Source organism: Dipodomys spectabilis, unplaced genomic scaffold (assembly GCF_019054845.1).
Source record: "Dipodomys spectabilis isolate Male_0828 unplaced genomic scaffold, ASM1905484v1 ptg000576l, whole genome shotgun sequence".
NCBI lineage: Eukaryota > Metazoa > Chordata > Mammalia > Rodentia > Heteromyidae > Dipodomys > Dipodomys spectabilis.
In genome coordinates this window covers 1,486,610-1,504,525 of record NW_024871253.1, presented here as the reverse complement: position 1 = coordinate 1,504,525, position 17,916 = coordinate 1,486,610, and the positions used below count along the sequence as shown (strand labels likewise).

Here is a 17,916-nt window from a genome sequence, read left to right as displayed (position 1 = left end):
GGCTACTCCAAAGTAATTCTGGGATGTGTAAGTTACAAACCCAGGTCTTTGAAAGATGGATTTCAGCTGGGTCTTCAGCCAGCTTTTCCAAAGCCTCCCTCCCAAGCAGGACAATCAGTGAGGGCTATGAACACAAAAGAGCCCACTCTGCTTTATTTACAACATGTAGGCTGTACAAACAGCTGGCCAATATTATTAAAAACAAGAGGTGAGTGATAATCATCACCTTTCTGCTTTCCTTCCTCACTCGGCATGGCTCTGGTACTTCACCTTTGAGCTGCCATGCTCAAAAGGGGAAGTCCAAAATCAAAAATACAACCGGTGTAGAAGAAAATAACTGGAAAGTGAAATAGAAGATGAGGGAGGGGAGTGCTATATTTACACTAGTTTTGTAGACAATTGTTCCACTCCAATTAGAACCCTGGCCCAGAAAGTGAGGGATAACAGGTCTACGGGACAGATTGTGTCCACAGATCCAGACAGGCCCCTCCTACCCCCCCCAGCTGACTCCGACAGAGTCCAATTTCAAGCCCATGGAGCAGGAAGGCTAGGGTAGGAATGAAGACAATTCCAAACAAGTCTCCTTTGGAAATTCCTGCCTTGAAGTCACAATATCCAAGCTCCAGGGAATAGGCTGAGGACCCCGAGGCTCAGTTCCCAAGTCATGTTGTCATTCAGAGTTCCAGCCCAAGATGGTCATGTCAGGGCTCTCCAGATTTGGGGAGCCCTCCTAACCGCCGGGCCTCTGGCCGGAGTTCCTTGCATTTCTGGCAATAAAAGAAGTCAGGGACATTGGTTTTCTTAATCTTAGCACAGGAGAGGTGGATCCAAGTGCCACAAAGGCTGCATTCAATCATGGGCCTTCCTGCAAAGGGCTTTCGGCAGTAACACGTGATCAGATCCCATGAGTCATCACCTGGTAAAAACAAAGTTTGGTTGGAGTTTTGCCTGAGCTCTTGGATCTACAACCCCCACCCCCACCCCCAATCCACTATCCTTGGGCAGCTGTCCCCTAGGCAACCCCAAGCTTCTCACCTGATTCTACCATGATGTCTTCATCCATGACCCGCATCTCGCCTTCACTGGAGCTGGCATCACCATCTTGGCTTGTTTCAGTGCTGCCTACCTCCTTGCCTTCACTGTCAGTGGGGGGAGCTCCTTCAGGGTGCACAGTGGCAGGGGGCCTAGGGGCTTCAGGGGGTGTTGGGAGCACAGGGGCTGGGGCTTCACCCCCTACCACTGCTGCCATTTCTTCATCCTCCTCCTCATCCTCCTCTTCCTCCTCCTCCTCCTCTTCAGAGTCTGTATCACTTGGGGGTGCTCGGGGAGGACCAGGAGGTGGGAGTCTATCCCCTCGCTCTCCCTTTTTCAACTTCCGTTTCTTGCTCTTCTTGATTCGAGACCTCTTTTCCCCATCCCCAGGAGCTGGCCGAGGCCTCCGAAGCACCCCAAAGCCAGACCCACCTCCTGGCCCCAATTTTCTGTTCTTTCGGTCCTTCTTTCGAGGCGGCTGGGAGAGATCCCCCTGGGAAAGGGGCACTGGGGTGAGAGCAGCAGGGGGCCGGGAGGTATGTGTGAGGGATGAGGGTGCCAGTGGAGATGCCACTTTGGGCCCATCCAGATCGAAGAGAGAGTCCTTGAGCTTCATCTTCTCAAGTAGGGTGGCACTGTCAGGAGCCTGCAGACGAGAGAAAGTGGACCTTGGGGGTCCTGGCTGATTGGGAGCTGCTTGAGCTGCCCTTCTTTTGGATGACTTTGCTTTCTTAACAAAGGTCTGGATTGTTCGAAGATCTGAGGGGGCTGAGTCCCAGCCATCACTGTCAGCTGCACTCTCACCTCGCAAGGGAGAGCTAGAGCCTGAGGCTGGCCAGTCACTTTCCTTAAAAGGAGGAAGAGACCAGGATCAGCAGGAACCTAATGTCATCCCACCCCCTCCACAAATCTAGCCAGAATATCAAGGGCTACACTTTGCTGAAGTATCGTACCCATCCAACCAAACTGCCTCAGTACACAAAACTTACCAGTGTCCTGTCTTATTGTCATCTTTTTTTTTTTTTGGGGGGGGGGGGAAGGGGTGGGGTCGTGGGGCCTGAACTCTGGGCCTGGACGCTGTCCCTCAGCTCTTCAGCTCAAGGCTAGCACTCTACCACTTGAGCCACAGCACCACTTCCGGCCTTTTTCTTTTTGCTTATGTGGTGCTGAGGAATCGAACCCAGGGCCTCAGGTATGCAAGGCAAGTGCTCTACCACTGAGCCACCATCCCAGTTGTCATCTCTTTCTAATCGCTTCCTTTCTGCTCAAAGTCTAAGCCATCTCTCCACTACTCTGCCCAAACCTGCTTCTCATAGAGGCCTATTCCTTTTATTTCTGCAGTCTGGTTTGCTGTCGTCTCCCTAAAATTTATTCCAGAAATACCTTCCATTAACAGTAAGCCAAGAGCATTCCAAAATCTTAACAATACCTTCAAATTCCTCATCAGGGGCTGCTCAAGCCAGCCCAACTCTGTTATACCTCCCACACGACCACAGCCTTAAATTTTTCTAATTTCCTTAGTGTTGTGTATCATTTCAGGCAAGCCCCTCCCATGAAGTAGTACAGTTCCCCTCAAATGGTTGGTGGTTCTGTCCCTACCTCCTTGCTAGGGGGGATGTAACCAGCATAGGCCAAGACAAAACTGCAGAACTTGTTGAAATCCTCAATTGTTCTCCTACGTTTTTCTGGCGGCTGAAAGGAAGGAAATATAGGTCACATGAAAGCCAAACACAAGTGTTAAGGGGACAATCCCACAGACACAGCCCCTAAAAAGAGAAATACAGGAAAGGAGAGGGAGCACAATCAAATGATAGGAGCCAACAAAGGTAAGGAAGGTCTCTTACCTGAGTCTCTGGCTTAAGAGTCGGAGGTGGATCTGTGGAAGCAATAAAAGCTGAGTCAAGCCACTAAGAAAAGTCTGCTAAAAAACCCCGCCTTTAAACCTAGGAGGTCCCAGATGAACCCCCCCTCCCCTCCTAGGTTCCCCGCCAGGGCAATAGGCGCCCAGCTGTACTGGACACGCCCCCTGCTTCCCTTCCGCCCCAGGAGAGGCGGAGCCTGGGCGCCGCGCCCTCCAAGGCCTCGCTATAGCGCTCCCCTTCCCCCAACCCAACCGGAGGCCCGGCGCCCCGCCCCCCGCTCGCGGCTCCGCCAGTCTACAAGGCTCTCTCGGCGCCCCACCCCGCCATACCGCTCCCGGAGCCCGGCTCGGGCCCTACTCGCCCCCGTCCTTCACACGCGCTCGGAGCTCTGAGTTCGCACTCGGCCGTGTTCCGCCACCCAGGGCCCTCCGAGACCGCACACGCCGCCCGCCGGCCCCCAGGGTCCAAGATGACCACGCCGAGCCGCTCCCCGCCCTCCGGCCCCTTCCACTCGAGCACGAGGCCGGGCGCGCCCCTGTCCCCCACCCAAAACACACACCCAGCCCTACTTTGCGTCCGGGACAGACCCAGCGAGCTCACTCCCGGACGCGGCCCCACCTGCCCCCCCACATCGTGCTCCCCACAATTTCGCCCTCCCTCCGCCCCCATCCGGGGCTTTGGCCCCTCCCCGTCTCGAGCTCTTCGGGTTCCCCGCCGGGGCCCCGGGCCCAGTCCTGAGCTTCTCCAGCCGCCGCCTCCCCCCCCCCGTCCACCCCCCCCGCCCCCGAACTCACCAAGTCATTAGGCTCTGAACCCCTAAACTCAAGTCTCCTCCGCCCAAGCAGCTACTCTCCACAGCAGCCCCGCCGCTGCTGCCGTCGCTGCCCGCCTCACCCTCCACAACTCCCGGGCTCTCAACCTCGCCGACCACCCACCCCCTCCCCCCGCGCAAGTCGCCGGTCTCAACCCCCACCCCGCCCCGCCGTCCTCGCCCCGTCCCAGCTCTTTCGCCCCGCAGCCGCCCCCCCGGTACAGGTCTTTCTGCTACAGACAATACCCAGACCCGCTCTTCTCCCCACAACTACCTGATCACCCTGTAACAATCACCAGGCGATCTCTGGCGGCAACTACCGGAGCTCCGGCACCACCGCCACAAACTCCCCCGCCGCGGCCAACTCCTGGCCCCCTCGCTCAGCCCTCGGCTCCGTCCTCCCGCCTCCCAACTCTCCGGCCCCCAGCAACTCGGACCTCCCAACGCCAGGGCCCCAAACAGTCCGAGGCCCTTTCAGCCCCTGACCCCCGTTCGCTCAGAGCTTCCAGCTCCGACTCCGGGCCTCCTCCCCAACAAACACGGCCAGCTCTCCAACTACCCCTGCCCAACCTCCCACCCCTTTCTCCAGGGGCTCTCAACTCGTCGCCCTCCCACCTCCAGAGCCGGGCCCCAGACCCCCGCTCCCGCACATCCCTGCGGGGCTTCGGGGCTCGGCCTCCAAGTTTGCCAATTGATTCCTCACCCGCCCCCCACCGCTCGGCGCCGGTCGAGGGCTCACCTTCGGGACTGGGCTCCGCCATGGCTTCCAGCATCGCCCCCTCCCCACCTCCCGGCCCGGTGCCCCCTTCCCCTGAGCCGGGGATCCCAGTGCCGCCTCTGGTGCTCGCTGCTCCTACGGCCTCGCTTCGCAGAAGTGTACGCTTCGGCCGGGCTGGAACTCCAGTCCGCTAGCCGCTGCCGCCACCTCCCTCCACCACAGCCTCCCGCACTCCCGGACCGGGCCCCCCTCCCCCCGCGCCGCCGGCCGCCTGCTCCCTCCTCCTCCTCCTCCTCCTCTCCTCCCCCCCACCTCACTCCTCGTCCGTCCTCCCTCCCTCCCCGCCAGCGCTGGCGCGCAGTGCACCAAGGGGTATGTAGTCCGTCGGGGACCACGGAAAAGAGAGCGTAAGAGCCTCCAGAACTTCAGTTCCCAGCAAGCCACGTGCTGAAACATGCGCAGTAAAAACGCTCCCTCTCCCCTGGGGAGTGGCGGGGAGATCAGGAGCCTTAGAGTAGAACGGAAAAGCGCGCGCAGGCTCCTGGGAAGTGTAGGCTGGGCGGGACCAAGAAAGAAGAGGAAGAAGGGATTAAAACTCTCGGCCACCATACTGCCTCATTTGCACCTTCTTTCTCCCCAGAGGGACCGCCCCACTTCCGGCCAGACGGAGAAATGGTTGCTGGGAAATGAAGTCCTTCTGGTAATAAAGGCATCCTCTTCCCAGTTTTGTCCACAGTTGGAATTCCACTCCTTAGCAGCTCACATGCTGGCATAAATTCTGCAAATGACATGCAACTGAAGATACTCCTATTACCAGCTGCCCCATGATTATCTTTTCTTTCCTTCATTTATTTATTTATTTATTTATTTTTTGTCGGTGGTGGGGCTTGAACTCTGGGCCTGGGCGTTGTCCCTCAGCTCTTCAACTCAAGGTGAGCGCACTACCACTTGAGCTACAGCGCCACTTCCTTCATTTATAAACTGTGATAGGCTTAATCTAAAGCAGGTGTTTTCCAACTTCTCAGAAACTTTCAATAAAAATCCGCATACTTGAGTGGGCACCAGTGGCTCACTCCTGTAATCCTAGCTCCTAAGGAGGCTGAGATCTGATGGTCACAGTTCAAAGCCAGCCCTGGCAGGTAAGTCCCTGAGACTCTTATCTCCCCAAAACCACTAGGAAACCGGAAGTGGCACTGTGGCTCAAGCAGTACAGCGCTCTCCTTGAACTGAAGAGCACAGGGACAGCACCCAGGTCCAGAGTTCAAACCCACGACCGACCTCCCCTCCCCCCAAAAAAAATCAGCATATTTTTAAAATATCAGAACATAGCATAGCACATAAAACTGAAGTTTCAGGGGATGGGAAGGTGGCTCAGTGATTGCCTTGCAAGCATGAGGCCCTGGGTTCGATTCCTCAGCACCACATAAGCACAAAAAGCCGGAAGGAGTACTGTGGCTAAAGAGCTAGAGCATTAGCCTTTAGCTGAAGAGCTGAGGGCAGCGCCCAGGCTCAGAATTCAGGTCCCACAACCAACCAGAAAAAACAAAAACAAAAAGCACACTAAAGGTTCATGAAAAAAAAAAAACTCAAAAATATTCCACTCACAGAAAAATGTACCTGCCATCTAAAGTTGTGTCTCAAATAGTAGAGTGCCAGCCAAGGCAAAACAACAACAAAAAGTTCTCAAGGCCCTGAGTTCAAGCCCTGGAGCTGGCATTGTGTGTGTGTGTGTGCAGATACCAAATAGTATACATGAAAAGCCTACAAAATGTGGAATAACAAATTTTAAAATACATAAGTAGATAAATATACCCTTTGCAGAGAAGAAAATTCCCAACTTCAACAAAATAAGCCAAAATTTATTTCTAGTCTTCCAACCTCCTTTTCCCTCATTCCATCTTTTCTCCACCATTAAAGCCCACGAACATTCTAGAGACAAAAAGCAAGAGGAGAAGGGGAAAACACAAGGCAAAATTCAGTTCAGCTTGGTGGTTTCCTCTTTATTGACGTGCCTCCTACCCTTCCAATTTCAGTCCATTCCATCTACCCCAAAAAAAGAAGGTAGTGAAAGGATGGTTTGTTGGGGTTTTGAGCCCCTTGGGCAGTTAGAAAGGAAATAGAAACCAAACAATCGCTGGATGTGAGAGATTGACAATCAAGAAGTCTAAAGAAGAATAGGTCAGAGGATAAAAGGAAGTGGAAGAAAGAGAAAGGAGAGGTACAAGAGGCCACGTCCACCATTACCCCTCCTGCTGAGAGGGGATGGAGAGAAAGCCTTGAACATTAAAAAGTGTAGGTCCTGAAGAAGGGAGATGGTGTTTGAGCCTGAAGGAGATGGTTGAGTCAAGGAAGGGACACCACCTCTCTCTTTGTAGAATGGGATCCCCCACTTTTGGGGCAGTAGCTTCACAGACCGTAGACACTTTCATCACTGTAGGCAATGTATAGAAAGAAGTCTTCTTCATGGTGTTCCTAGTGTGAAAATGGAAAACAGTATTCAGGTAACCAGGCTTCAGTTAGTTGAACCATCTATACTGGGATACATTCTTTAATTCCTTTTTCTCTTGAGACAGAATCTAACTATGTATCTAGACTGGCCTTGAACTTACTATATGTAGCCCAAGCTGCCTTCCAACTCAAAATCTTTCTGCCTTAGCCTCACAAGTGCTGAGATTACATGCATGCATTACCATGCTCAGTAAGAACATTTTAACTGACACTTAAGCTTGAGACATATCTCCAGTTCTAGCTTTCTGCTAATTAACTGGAGAGAAGTGTCTCAAGGATTCATTTTTTGGGACTGGCTCAGATCTGAGATCACAGCCTCAAGAGTAGTTACGATTAAGGGTTTAAGCCCCAGCTCTCAGCAAGAACCATTGTTGCCTTAGGCTTGAACTCTGGGCTAGGGTGTTGTCCCTGAACTTCTTTGTGCTCAAGGCTAGGACTCTAACTCTTGATCTACAGAATAACTTCTGGCTTTTTCTGAGGAGTTCATTGGAGATAAAAGTCTCACATACTTTCCTGCCTAGACTGACTTTGAACTGCACAGATAAGAACCATTGTTTTTTGTTTTGTTTTTGTCTGTAGTGAGGCCTGAACTCTGGGCCTGGGCGCTGTTCCTCAGGTATTCTCAGCTCAAAGCTAGTGCTCTACCACTTGAGCCACAGCGCCACTGAGTAATTTATTGGAGAATCTCATGGAGCTGGGCACTGGTGGCTCACCTGTAATCCTAGTTGAGGAGGCTGAGATTTGAAGGTTGTGGTTCAAAGCCAAGCCCCAGCATGAAAGTCTGAGAGACTCTTAGCTCCAGTTAACCACCAGAAAACCAGAAGTGAAGCTGTGGTTCAAAGTGGTAGAGCACTAGCCTTGAACAAAAAGAGCTCAAAGACAGTGCCTAGGCCCTCAATTCAAGCCCCACAACCGAAAAGAAAATTATACACACATATACATCTTTAACTGTTCTTTGATATCTTGGAACTGGTTAGACACCTAGGTAGAATCACCATCAGAACAATTCTTCTAACTCACAGGTCTCTGCCCTTCTCTCTACACTCACTTCTCTGTCCAAAGCCCAACCCAAGACTATCATGAAATTTTACGGCTAGCATGCCAGCAGGTAAGCAGTCCAAGAACTGCTGATTTTCTACTCTCCTAAGACTCCTCTCCAAAACCTCCAATACTTCCCAGCTACCATACCTGGTAGAGCTGACCCATCGTGGCACTAGTGGGTGGAATGACATTGTTGACAAAGAAAAACAAGGCATCCTCAGCTCGGAGATGAATTCGCTTCCTGATCAAGAAATAGAATTGACCAACTGCCAAAGATAAAAGGTGCAAGAGAGAGAGAGAGAGAGATCATCAACCTAAGAAAAACATAACCCAACCCAGCTGTTAGGTAGAGCCTCCCCAGAGAGATGGCACCCCCACCCACCCTCAGGAGACAAATTCGGGACTTAGATCAGATTCCTACCTGTGAGATCAGAAGGCACCAGGTATTTCTTTTTGTCCAGATCTCCTATCCGAGCTTTAGGAGCCTTTTCTACTATCACCTGACAAAAGGGAAAATGTAAATTAGAAGATGTAAGGAATACAACCCACAGCTCCACATGTCAAGGACTCAAGCTATAATGTTTCCAGTACTTAGACCTATGCCAATCCCATTTCTCTTTGTCTTGTACACACGGTGCAGTCCTAAGCAGTGATCCTGACCCCACTAGTTCACCTTTATATCGGCGATCGATCCCGGATAGCACGTCATAATAAACAACCATCTTAACCCGATGAACAGGATGGTCTACCTGGGTCGATTTGAGCTTCACTGTCGAAAACCTAGCTAGCTGGGAGGATAACCGCACAACCATGTGAGCTTCCGGCTGTCAAACTCAAGTCTTAAGACCTCCATTCCCACGGATACCAATCTGCGCCCCCCCCCCACTCTCTCTCTCTGACTGAGTCTCTCTCTGTCTCTCTCGCGTGCATCCTTTCACCCTCAACTCCACTCTTTTCACTCCTGGTTCCAGAACAGCAGTTTCAGGCTTTCCCAGCCCCACCACAAACTGCAGGCTGAACCCAGAGTTGCCCGTCCTGAGACCCAAGCCGAAGCTGTGGCGTCAGCGCCCAGCGCCGCCTGGGCCCTGGCTACTGTCCTCACCGGGACCCGGTCCGGGTATTTCTTCCTGATCTTCTCGCCCTCAGAGCGGCGCTTCTCGAACGGATGCTCTTCTTTGTACACGAACTTCATCCTCCCGGGAACCGGGCTGGACCGAGATGCGCAGAGGGAACCGGGGGAGGGGGGCTGGGATAGGGGGCGGCGGCGGCTAAGGCGGCGGCGGAGGAGGCGACGCGCGGGCAGACTCAGCGGAAAGATCCACGAATTTGCGCCACTTCCCTATTCACCAACCCCGCCCCCGACCATCCGGGAGAGCCCCGCCTGCTGAGATACGCCACTGGCGGAGCACATGACCGCCGCAAACGTAGCAACACGCTCAACCTCTTCCCCCCTCCCCCTCCCCCCTCCGCGGCGCCCCCCCCCCATTCGGCGTAATCGCTTTGGAACCTATTTGTGGGCTACGCCAGAAACGTAGCAAAGATGGTTGGCTTTTGCTGCTGCTGTAAATAACTGAAAACCCTTTCCCGATCTCCATCCCCCACAAATCTGGGCAGAAAAGAGGGTAGAAAGTGGCAATGGGGCTTAGTTTTCCAGACGTTCTGTTCTTTTCGGAAATTACGTAGGAGGAAGAGCAGACAATTACAAGGCTGGCTATTCACGAAACGTGTTGTTACGCTGAAGGCGGCCGTTGACACCAAAACAAAATAGTACCCCCAAAAAAGTTGAGATCCAGAAATAACAGGGTAGAAAGGCAACAGAGGTTTAGAAAGACGGACATAACACTTGGGGTTCACAAAGGAGTGGTCCAACAGGAACTGCAGAAGGGATCCGAAAAGTAAGGGTTACGCTAGCGCGGAGGAACACTTCAGGTTTCAGGTTTGGATAAGATCATGTGACCTAGGGGGGGGGGAGGAGCGTCACGTGGCTAGTGAGAAGTAGAGCCGGCTTGGGGAGGAGCCGCCGAGGCGGGGCCTAGAGGGAGCAGTGAGGCTGCAGCCCCGCCCCGATCCGCAGGGCGTCCCGGTGCCAGCAGCCAGAGGGCAGGACCTGCTTAGCATATTCATGTCACTCCCCTGCTCCTCCCTACCCCTCCCACCCCCAGCAAAAGCTTTCTTGCTTTAAGCATTTTTAGGGGTCCAGGTTTCTCCTGTATTATCCTGCCGCTCTGGAGCGGTCCATCCATTCCCCACCACAGCATCTTGTCACTTGGGCTTACTCCATTCTCATTTTAAAAGCCACTTTCCCCTTTACCCCAACAGCAGTCTTTCCCCTCTGCCTCAAGGACAGGGTGGGACATAAAGTTTCCTCCATTTCCCAAATACCCAGAGAAGGACCTAGGGCAGATTTGGTTTCAAAGTTATAATGCATGGTTTAAAAGAGAGGAAAGGGGGTGGGGAGAGAAAGTTGGTTACAAGTATTGGGGATTCTAGAGAAAGAAAAACTGAGGGAAGGACAAGTTTGAGGAAGATCCAGTGGCCCAAAATCCCAATCTCCCACCCATAGCCCTTGGAGCAGGAGTGAAGAATTAGATCAGTTTTGTACAAGAATTTTTAAAAAATCAAATCACAACAAAGCTGACTTGGCTTCTCTTTAAGCCTCCAGGATCACTGTATGTATGTCTCTCACTCTGGCCAGTCCTGCCTCTCCAACAGATACTGTTTCAGCTCTCCAAGACTTCCACCTGTCCCAGTCTGGGATTTCCATGGAGTGTGAACACGAAGTTAGAGTGAGGCTGCTTCTCAGTCTGGCCCATGTGTCCATCCAGACTCCAAGTGGAGTGTAGGGCTCCCAAGGCAGAGAGGGATGGGAGGGGTAGACCCTGCCCAGGCAGTCCTCACATTGGACAAAGCAACTGAAGGCATCCCAAGGGCTGGCCCTCCCTTTCCCCCCCACCCCAATGCAGGTGGAGGGGGAGCAGCTGTCACCAGAGCCTATGTTGGTGAAGGTTTCGGCTCAGCACGGAACGGACATCAGCGGTGAACCTGGGATGACAATAACTTGCATTGGTGGAGTACCTTTAGTTGACATCTTCACAACACTAGCATAAGGCAGCCTCACTGGAGAAGTGGGACTTTCACATGAGACAGGTTTAATTTGACCAAAACCTAATAGCTGAAAGTGATGATCTTTGGAGTAGGAAGACCTTTCAAACACTAAATCTTTTTTAAGGGAAGAGAGGTAAATAAGTAAAATAGGACAAACTTTTTTTATTCTCTTGGGATTCCTCACCTTCTCCTTTCCTCAGAAAGCCATGTGTCTAGCCTACTTCCCTTACCTGAGGGCATCCAGCATTGGGAGCAGGTTAAGAAGGGCCGTGTCACTGGGGTCACTGAACCAGGATTTGATCGGGATAGCGTTGTCTAGAGTGGGTGAAATGCAGATGAGAAGAAACAAAGAATTCAAGAAAACCTGTTGTTTATTCTCGGAAAATTTTCTTAAAAAGCCATACTGTCCATGGCCCACCCCCACAGTCATCAGCTTAAAACCTTATGCCCTTTTTTTTTTTTTTTTTGCTGCTTTTGCTCAAGGCTAGCACTGTAATACGTGGGCCACAGTACCACTTCTGGCTTTTTTTCTTTTTATGTGGTACTGAGGAATTGAACCCAGGGCCTCATGCATATGAGGCAAGCATTCTACCGCTGAGCCACTCAGCCCAAAAACCTTAAAATTATTAATCACCAGATCTCAGACTAGTGTGAGACTTCTAGTCAAACTTACTATTAGTTGGCCTTACTTGATGTAAATATGACTAGGAAGTTAACTGTGAAATGGATAAATGGGTTTCATTTACAATAACTAGTGTTTACACCTATAGTATACCAAAGAATTGCAGCTTTCTAGGACCAAAACCAAGGTGTCCTGTTTACTAGTTCCCTATATTCAAAATACTTTCCAGAGGGGTAGGGATTTAATTCAATGGTAGATTGCATAGAATTCAGAGTCCCTGAGTTCAATTCCCAATACACACACACACACACACACACAATCTCAGGAACCTGGGGTGTACTTCAGTAGTAAAGGTCCTGGATTCTATACCTAGTAGCACCATCAAAAACAAAAACAAAAACGTTCAAGCTAGCCTAACTATACAATACCCTGTTTAAAACAAAAACAAACAAACAAACAAAATAAATAAAACAGAGATAGAGGATGACTCTAAATGGTAGAGTGCCAACTGAGCAAGCAAACCCAAGGGCCAGAGTACAAACCAAAACCAACAAACACCAAAAAATGAAACAAAAACCTCCCCACCTTCCCACATACCTGGATGGCTCCTATAAGCCCCTGGGGAGTTATCTAGGATCACAATGCTGGAGAGGTCACTGTGGACTACAGAGAGGTCCTTGATGTAGCTGCCCAACTCCAAAGTGCAGTGCTGGAAAGCAGAGAGGATTTTGTAGCACTCCTGCCAATATCCCCATGAAGACAAATGCCTCACACTCAGATCCCTCCCACCCAGTCCACATCTCCAACCTTATTCTAGCCACTTACCTGTCTATAGTATCTCCTCTTAAGAATGCTTCTGCTGTTGTCCAATTTGTCTGCCACTGCAGAGCCGTAAATCTCCATGCTTGCTGTAAATACCACAAGCTCATACCACTGGCTTACCTGAAATTGATTGGCAGAGGGGTAAGGGTTGGGAGAGGGAGAGATGTGTATAATATAAGGTGATTATTTGTTCAGACACAGTTCTCTTTCAATCAAGTCCTTCAGGCCTTAAAGCAACATCACGTGTCTCTGAATACACAAAACTTTGAACCTCCTCCCCCAAACTTTCAAATTCAGTGTCTGAGACATCCTGCAGCTTTTAAGATTCAGATATGCTGATACAAAAGCACAGAATGCCTGTGGAAAAATAGAATTACATCAGTATAACAGATGAATCGCCAAATACTGTAAGCTATTTCCTTACCAAAACTTCTTTAACCCACTTCTCATCCTTTCCTCCAACCAGAGCCCTACAACCAGTTGACCACAAAGCTGTCTTTATCTCAAATACACTCACCACTTCTAAGAAGAAATCCACGTGAGGTCTCTTATGAACAAAAAACCGGACAGGATGTTTGTCAATTACCACCTATAAAGGAATAGGGCATGGTTGGGGAAGTCCCGTACACCACCATACATGCCTAAAGGGCATGCTACTACCTCCCCCTCCCTCCCCCCACTTCCACTGGTTGTTTCTTTGCTTTAAGGAGACCAGGCCCTGGGACTGGGTAAGAGAAGTCTGGGTCTGGGCAGGGTAACAGACATAAGCATTTCCTCACTTTCTCCCCCTACACACCTTGAGGATAAAGTCAGGAGGTGTTCCAGGCCGCACTGTAGGCCTCAGGACCCCATCGTGATGAGAGTGAATTAGTGTCTCATCCAGATCCAGCACCAGGATCTTCCTCTTCACCTGGGCTGAACCACAATGGGAAGGAACAACAACAACCGACCTCCAGCCCAGTGCTGGAACCCTACCTCCAAGCGTCTTCCTAGCCAGTGTACTCACCTAGCCTATTCCGGGACACAGGAGATAAGGGGAGGATATCATATCGGACAGTTTGGTACTGAATTACCTAAGAATAACAAAAGAGAGAAAGAATTAGACCCTTTAACAAGGAAACCTTTCCTATTAACAGTAACAGGTAATATATACTGAACATTTGATAGGTACCGTATGTATGATTTAGATTATTTCACTTAATCCTTAAACTGTATTAATAGGGTTGAGTGTGAAGCGCAATGCAGAGCACTTGCTTAGCCTAGAGGAAGCCTGGGTTGAATCCCCAAGACAACGAAAACACAAGACAATCTTAATTTTATTCCTTTTTTGTGTGTGTGTATGCACCAGTACTGGAGCTTAAACTTAGGGTTTCTCACTTTTGCTCAGTCTCTTTGTTTTTTGTCAGTTGTGGACCCTGAACTCAGAACCTAGGCACTGCCCCTGAGCTTTTTTGCTCTAGGCTAGGGCTTTACCACTTTGAGTGACAGCACCCCTTGTAGTTTTCTGGTGGTTATTTGTAGTTAAGAGACTCATAGAGGGCTGGGAAAGTGGCTCAGTGGTAGAGTTCTTGCCTTGCATTCATGAGGCCCTGGGTTCAATTCCTCAGCACCACATAAGCAAAAAGAAAAAAAAGCCGGAAGTGGTGCTGTGGCTCAAGTGGTAGAGCGCTAGCCTTGAGCTGAAGAGCTGAGGGATAGCACCCAGGCCCAGAGTTCAGGCCCCAGAACCAGTCAAAAAAAAAAAAAAAAGAGTCTCATAGATTCCCTGAGTGGGCCTCAAACCAGGATCCTCAGATCTCAGCCTCCTGAGAAGCTAGGATTATGGGCATAAGCCAACAGTACCTGGCTATTGCAAATTTTTTTTTGAGTATGGTGAAACAGGCTTGGAGGAGTTAATAACTCATCTGATGCCATATAGGTAGACCTATCTACTCAACAGAATGAACTCCAGGAAAGCATGAATTCTGTTTCAATCATGGCTATTTCCCAGTGCCTACAACATTATAGAAAAAGGGTGGTGAGTTAAAAACAAAAAAATCTTAGCCTGATGATGAACAAAGAAATACATGGGTCCAAAATACACCCCAAGGACTCTGTCTGTGGTCATTCACATCCTCTCCCATTGGGAGCCAAGGGCTTCACACTCCTGGCAGACAAGAAGTAATAATCAGGAGAGGAAGTCCTTGGATCTCTAAGGGGAATAGAGGATAAGGGAGCCCAGAGGTTGTCAGGTCAGCTAAGTTCCTCTGGCTAGAGGCCACCAAACCTATTTTAACCAGCCACCTGTCCACTTATATCTTTACTAGCCAAGTCACAAGTTGCAACAAACCTCAGCCCTCTGAACAACCTCCTTATCCCGTACCTAGGGCAAGACAGGAAACATTGGAAAGCCCCACCTGCCAGGCTGACTGTCAAGAGTATGGAGAAGGCCAGGGAAGAGCTGTGAGAGGTGAAGAAGGGACAAGGACATCACCACCTCAACCTTCTAGCTCTGCTCTCCAAGCATACTTTAAAGGCTATTTCCTAATACTCAGATCTCCATGCATGGTGATTTCCTTCCTCTGTTACTTTCTTGTAAAGGAAAAATATTCTTTGCTCATATCTAGGCCCCAAGCCACACTAGAACTAGTCTCCCCTTTTGCAAACCAAAGGCCCTCTTCCCTTTAATCCCAAGGCATCTGTCCTTCTTTGCTCTCTGGGCCTGTGATGAGGGCTGAAACAGCTCGGGTGTCTTGCCCTGCTATCTCGGCTTGCATATGCTGGGCATGTAGGGAATGCTCCAAGTATCTGTCAGAAAGAGGGGGCAGGGAACCAGAGTGAAGGGAAGAGAGGACAAAAGGCTCTGGGGTCAGTGCTGCTCAAAGGAGAGCAATTTTAAATGTAATGAATGCTGCAATACATGGGCTAAACTACTCCCTATGTCTAGGAAATTAGTGTGTTATAGAGAAGGCGAGATTCTCAGAAACAGGGTCCAGCAGAATGTACTGACAACTTTTAACACATAAAAGAAAATCCCAGGAGTTAGCTGTCTCATCTTCTCTGACCACAATTTCTCTTCTTGTCTCCTTGCTGTCTTAAGAAACTAGCCATTTCTACAACCACTACCATAGAGTGCAGTCCTCATCCTAAATCAGGAAGTGGAAGGAATACACTGGTAGAGAAGTGAGTGAACCCAATATCAGGCCATTCCTCCAAATCAATGAAGTCAATCCCACTACCTCTAGGGATGTCTCACCATCTGCTTTGACTGAGGCTGTCCCTCCCTGATTTCATTTTTTCAAATTGTATTGAAGTGTGATACAAACACAGCCCGCTGTAGCCCGGCTCAGTCAATGTTCCTTAAAAATCTTACTTCAGGGGCTGGGAAGGTGGCTCAGTGGTAGAGTGCTTGCCTTGCATGCCTGAGGCCCTGGGTTTGATTCCTCAGCACTACATAAGCAAAAAGAAAAAACCCGGAAATGGCACTATGGCTCAAGTGGTAGAGTGCTAGCCTTGAGCCGAAGAGCTGAGGGACAGCGCCCAGGCCCAGAGTTCAGGCCCCACGACCGGACCAAAAAAAAAAATCTGACTTCAGAGACTTTGTCTCAGTGATGATGAGAACACAAGAGCACATTCATTAAGTGATATTAGTTGAAGGAGCTTTGACCTTGGAGAAAAGCTCAGGGGGAGGGAGCCCACAGATGATTGGGAACATCTATACAATCTCCACCAGCCAAAGTATCCCTTCATAATGCAACGGACTCCTGGAGAAGCAAGCTTGCCTTCAAGTGCAAGGTCTACAATTGACCACCCAGTCCTGCAACAGGGATGACCAACATTAATGTGTTCCCTTCCACAAGTAAAGATATCCATCATAAAAGCATGTTTTTCAGTCCCAAGACTTCAATATACTCATATACCCACACCCACACCCACACTATGAAATGTTTCCAGGGCCGTTTTGGAGGAGTTCCCTTTGACGGGAACCACAGAGATTTCTCCCTCACACCCAGGACTTTCCCAAGTTTCGTCCATCCTTGTTACATATGCCCTTCAATCCACTCCCACCTTGACACACAAGCCAGTCTCTCCTAGACCAAACATACCCGGAGGTCCTAATAGGAGGGTCTTTCTCCAGCACAAATCAACAGTTCCGGTTGCCAGCAAACAGGTGTTCTTGCCTCCCGGTTTCTTTAGCAACTCCAGCTTTCTTAAAGAAAACCCCACCCACCACTCTAGCCCCCAAGCGTTCCCAGATCCTGCACCACCATCCAGGCCACAAAACAAAACAAATAAAAACCCACCAAATCTCGGTTCCATTGTAAGGTCTCCTCCTCCCCACTCCAAGGTCCCCAAGACTCCATTCCTAGGCCCCGAGGCTCAATACACATCGATAAGGCAAGAACCGCTGACAGCGAACCCTAACAACCCCAGCACCCACCCAAACTCACCGTGCGGATCTGCCTCCGTAAAAGGTAAATGAAGAAGCTCCAGAGCTTGGCGGCGAAGGCCACGAACGTGCGCAGCCCCAGCAGACACTGCGTCCGCATCATCCCGATGACCCCGGCACCGCCGGCCCCGGGGCCCCCGCGGCCCAGCTCCGCCAGCCCCCCGGGGGCAGCCCCCCGCCTCCGGGAGGGAGAACGGGGGCCCCGAGTGGCAGGAGAGGCTGCAGCGATTGGCACCAAGCGGGCGGCTCACAGAGCCACCCCCGGCGAGGGAAAAGCCCAGCGGAATCGGGAGCTGGGGGACAGGCGTGGGCAGCCCGCGGGGGCCCACATGGACGGGGGGGTAGCAAAGGCGCCTTCACGGAGGTTTCTGGCAGAGACAGATCAGGCTAGGATGGGGTCCTCGGAGACCAGGAGGGAAGGGGTATAGAGAATTGGGGGGGAAGGGGTTGTGGGGGAGGGGGTCAGGGATGGAGGGGGAGGGGAAGAGGGGGAAGTGGAGGGTGGCCCGCTGCGCAGGCGCGCTAGGGAGCTGCCCTCGGGAAAGGGGCGGGTGGGGGCTAGCGGCGCGCGAAAGGCCTCGACGGCAGAGAACGAGCTGGCGGAGCACAGGAGCGAGGAAGGGGGAGGGGGAGCCGCAGGGCACGGAGCGCTGGGCCGAGGTGGCCTCCCCCTCCCCGAGGCCGGGGGTCTCCTAGCCGCTGAGGAGCAGGGCTGCAGCCTCTGCAGCTGGTTTTCCCACTCTGACAGGCGCCATTTTACTGCCCAGAGGGCTCCCTCCTCCTATATCCCCCCCCCTCCTCTTCCCTTCTGACAATACTTCCGGTGGTGACGTGTATTCGCTTTACCCGGATTACTGTTCCTTCTACTCGGTCTTACAGAGGGTAGGGTTAAGGAAAGTGGAGAGTCCCCAGGACAAGGCTGCAATACTGCGCACGCGCGGAAGGGCCGCTAGGCGGGGCGTGGAC

General features: G+C 51.2%; 3 protein-coding genes across 4 annotated transcripts; all 3 read right to left on the bottom strand.

Annotated features, from left to right (window-relative positions):
- Positions 1-125: 125 nt before the first annotated feature.
- Phf23 (PHD finger protein 23) lies at positions 126-4,685 on the bottom strand. Of its 2 annotated transcripts, none has more exons than XM_042670841.1 (5): positions 4,445-4,685; positions 2,877-2,908; positions 2,632-2,724; positions 1,036-1,879; positions 126-916 (listed from the first exon to the last, which is right to left on the bottom strand). In XM_042670841.1, exons 1-5 carry the CDS (start codon positions 4,476-4,478, stop codon positions 702-704), a joined length of 1,218 nt encoding a protein of 405 aa, XP_042526775.1. In that variant the 5' UTR covers positions 4,479-4,685; the 3' UTR covers positions 126-701. The 2 variants fall into 2 exon arrangements, with proteins under 2 accessions (XP_042526775.1, XP_042526776.1); XM_042670842.1 differs by having other exon boundaries at positions 1,036-1,678.
- Positions 4,686-6,402: 1,717 nt separating this feature from the next.
- Positions 6,403-9,305, bottom strand: LOC122100435 (GABA type A receptor-associated protein). The gene is made up of 4 exons (XM_042670859.1): positions 9,075-9,305; positions 8,394-8,472; positions 8,120-8,238; positions 6,403-6,895 (listed from the first exon to the last, which is right to left on the bottom strand). Exons 1-4 carry the CDS (start codon positions 9,162-9,164, stop codon positions 6,830-6,832), a joined length of 354 nt encoding a protein of 117 aa, XP_042526793.1. The 5' UTR covers positions 9,165-9,305; the 3' UTR covers positions 6,403-6,829.
- Positions 9,306-10,376: 1,071 nt separating this feature from the next.
- Ctdnep1 (CTD nuclear envelope phosphatase 1) lies at positions 10,377-17,869 on the bottom strand. Its single transcript, XM_042670778.1, has 8 exons — positions 16,952-17,869; positions 13,528-13,594; positions 13,318-13,436; positions 13,039-13,110; positions 12,525-12,641; positions 12,297-12,408; positions 11,308-11,392; positions 10,377-11,014 (listed from the first exon to the last, which is right to left on the bottom strand). Exons 1-8 carry the CDS (start codon positions 17,051-17,053, stop codon positions 10,954-10,956), a joined length of 735 nt encoding a protein of 244 aa, XP_042526712.1. The 5' UTR covers positions 17,054-17,869; the 3' UTR covers positions 10,377-10,953.
- Between the last annotated feature and the right edge of the window lie 47 nt (positions 17,870-17,916).

Coding starts and splice junctions, on each gene's coding strand:
- Phf23 (XM_042670841.1), bottom strand. CDS start 4,478: ATGCTGGAAGCCATGGCGGAGCCCAGTCCCGAAG. Junction 2,909..4,444: donor GGCGGAGCCCAGTCCCGAAG/GTGAGCCCTCGA, acceptor TTGCTTCCACAG/ATCCACCTCCGACTCTTAAG. Junction 1,880..2,631: donor ACATCCCCCCTAGCAAGGAG/GTAGGGACAGAA, acceptor CCTCCTTTTAAG/GAAAGTGACTGGCCAGCCTC.
- LOC122100435 (XM_042670859.1), bottom strand. CDS start 9,164: ATGAAGTTCGTGTACAAAGAAGAGCATCCGTTCGAGAAGCGCCGCTCT. Junction 8,473..9,074: donor AATACCCGGACCGGGTCCCG/GTGAGGACAGTA, acceptor CCCTTTTGTCAG/GTGATAGTAGAAAAGGCTCC. Junction 6,896..8,119: donor CGATGGGTCAGCTCTACCAG/GTATGGTAGCTG, acceptor TTTTCACACTAG/GAACACCATGAAGAAGACTT.
- Ctdnep1 (XM_042670778.1), bottom strand. CDS start 17,053: ATGATGCGGACGCAGTGTCTGCTGGGGCTGCGCACGTTCGTGGCCTTC. Junction 12,642..13,038: donor TGGATTTCTTCTTAGAAGTG/GTGAGTGTATTT, acceptor AATCAATTTCAG/GTAAGCCAGTGGTATGAGCT. Junction 11,393..12,296: donor GGCTTATAGGAGCCATCCAG/GTATGTGGGAAG, acceptor CACCCACTCTAG/ACAACGCTATCCCGATCAAA.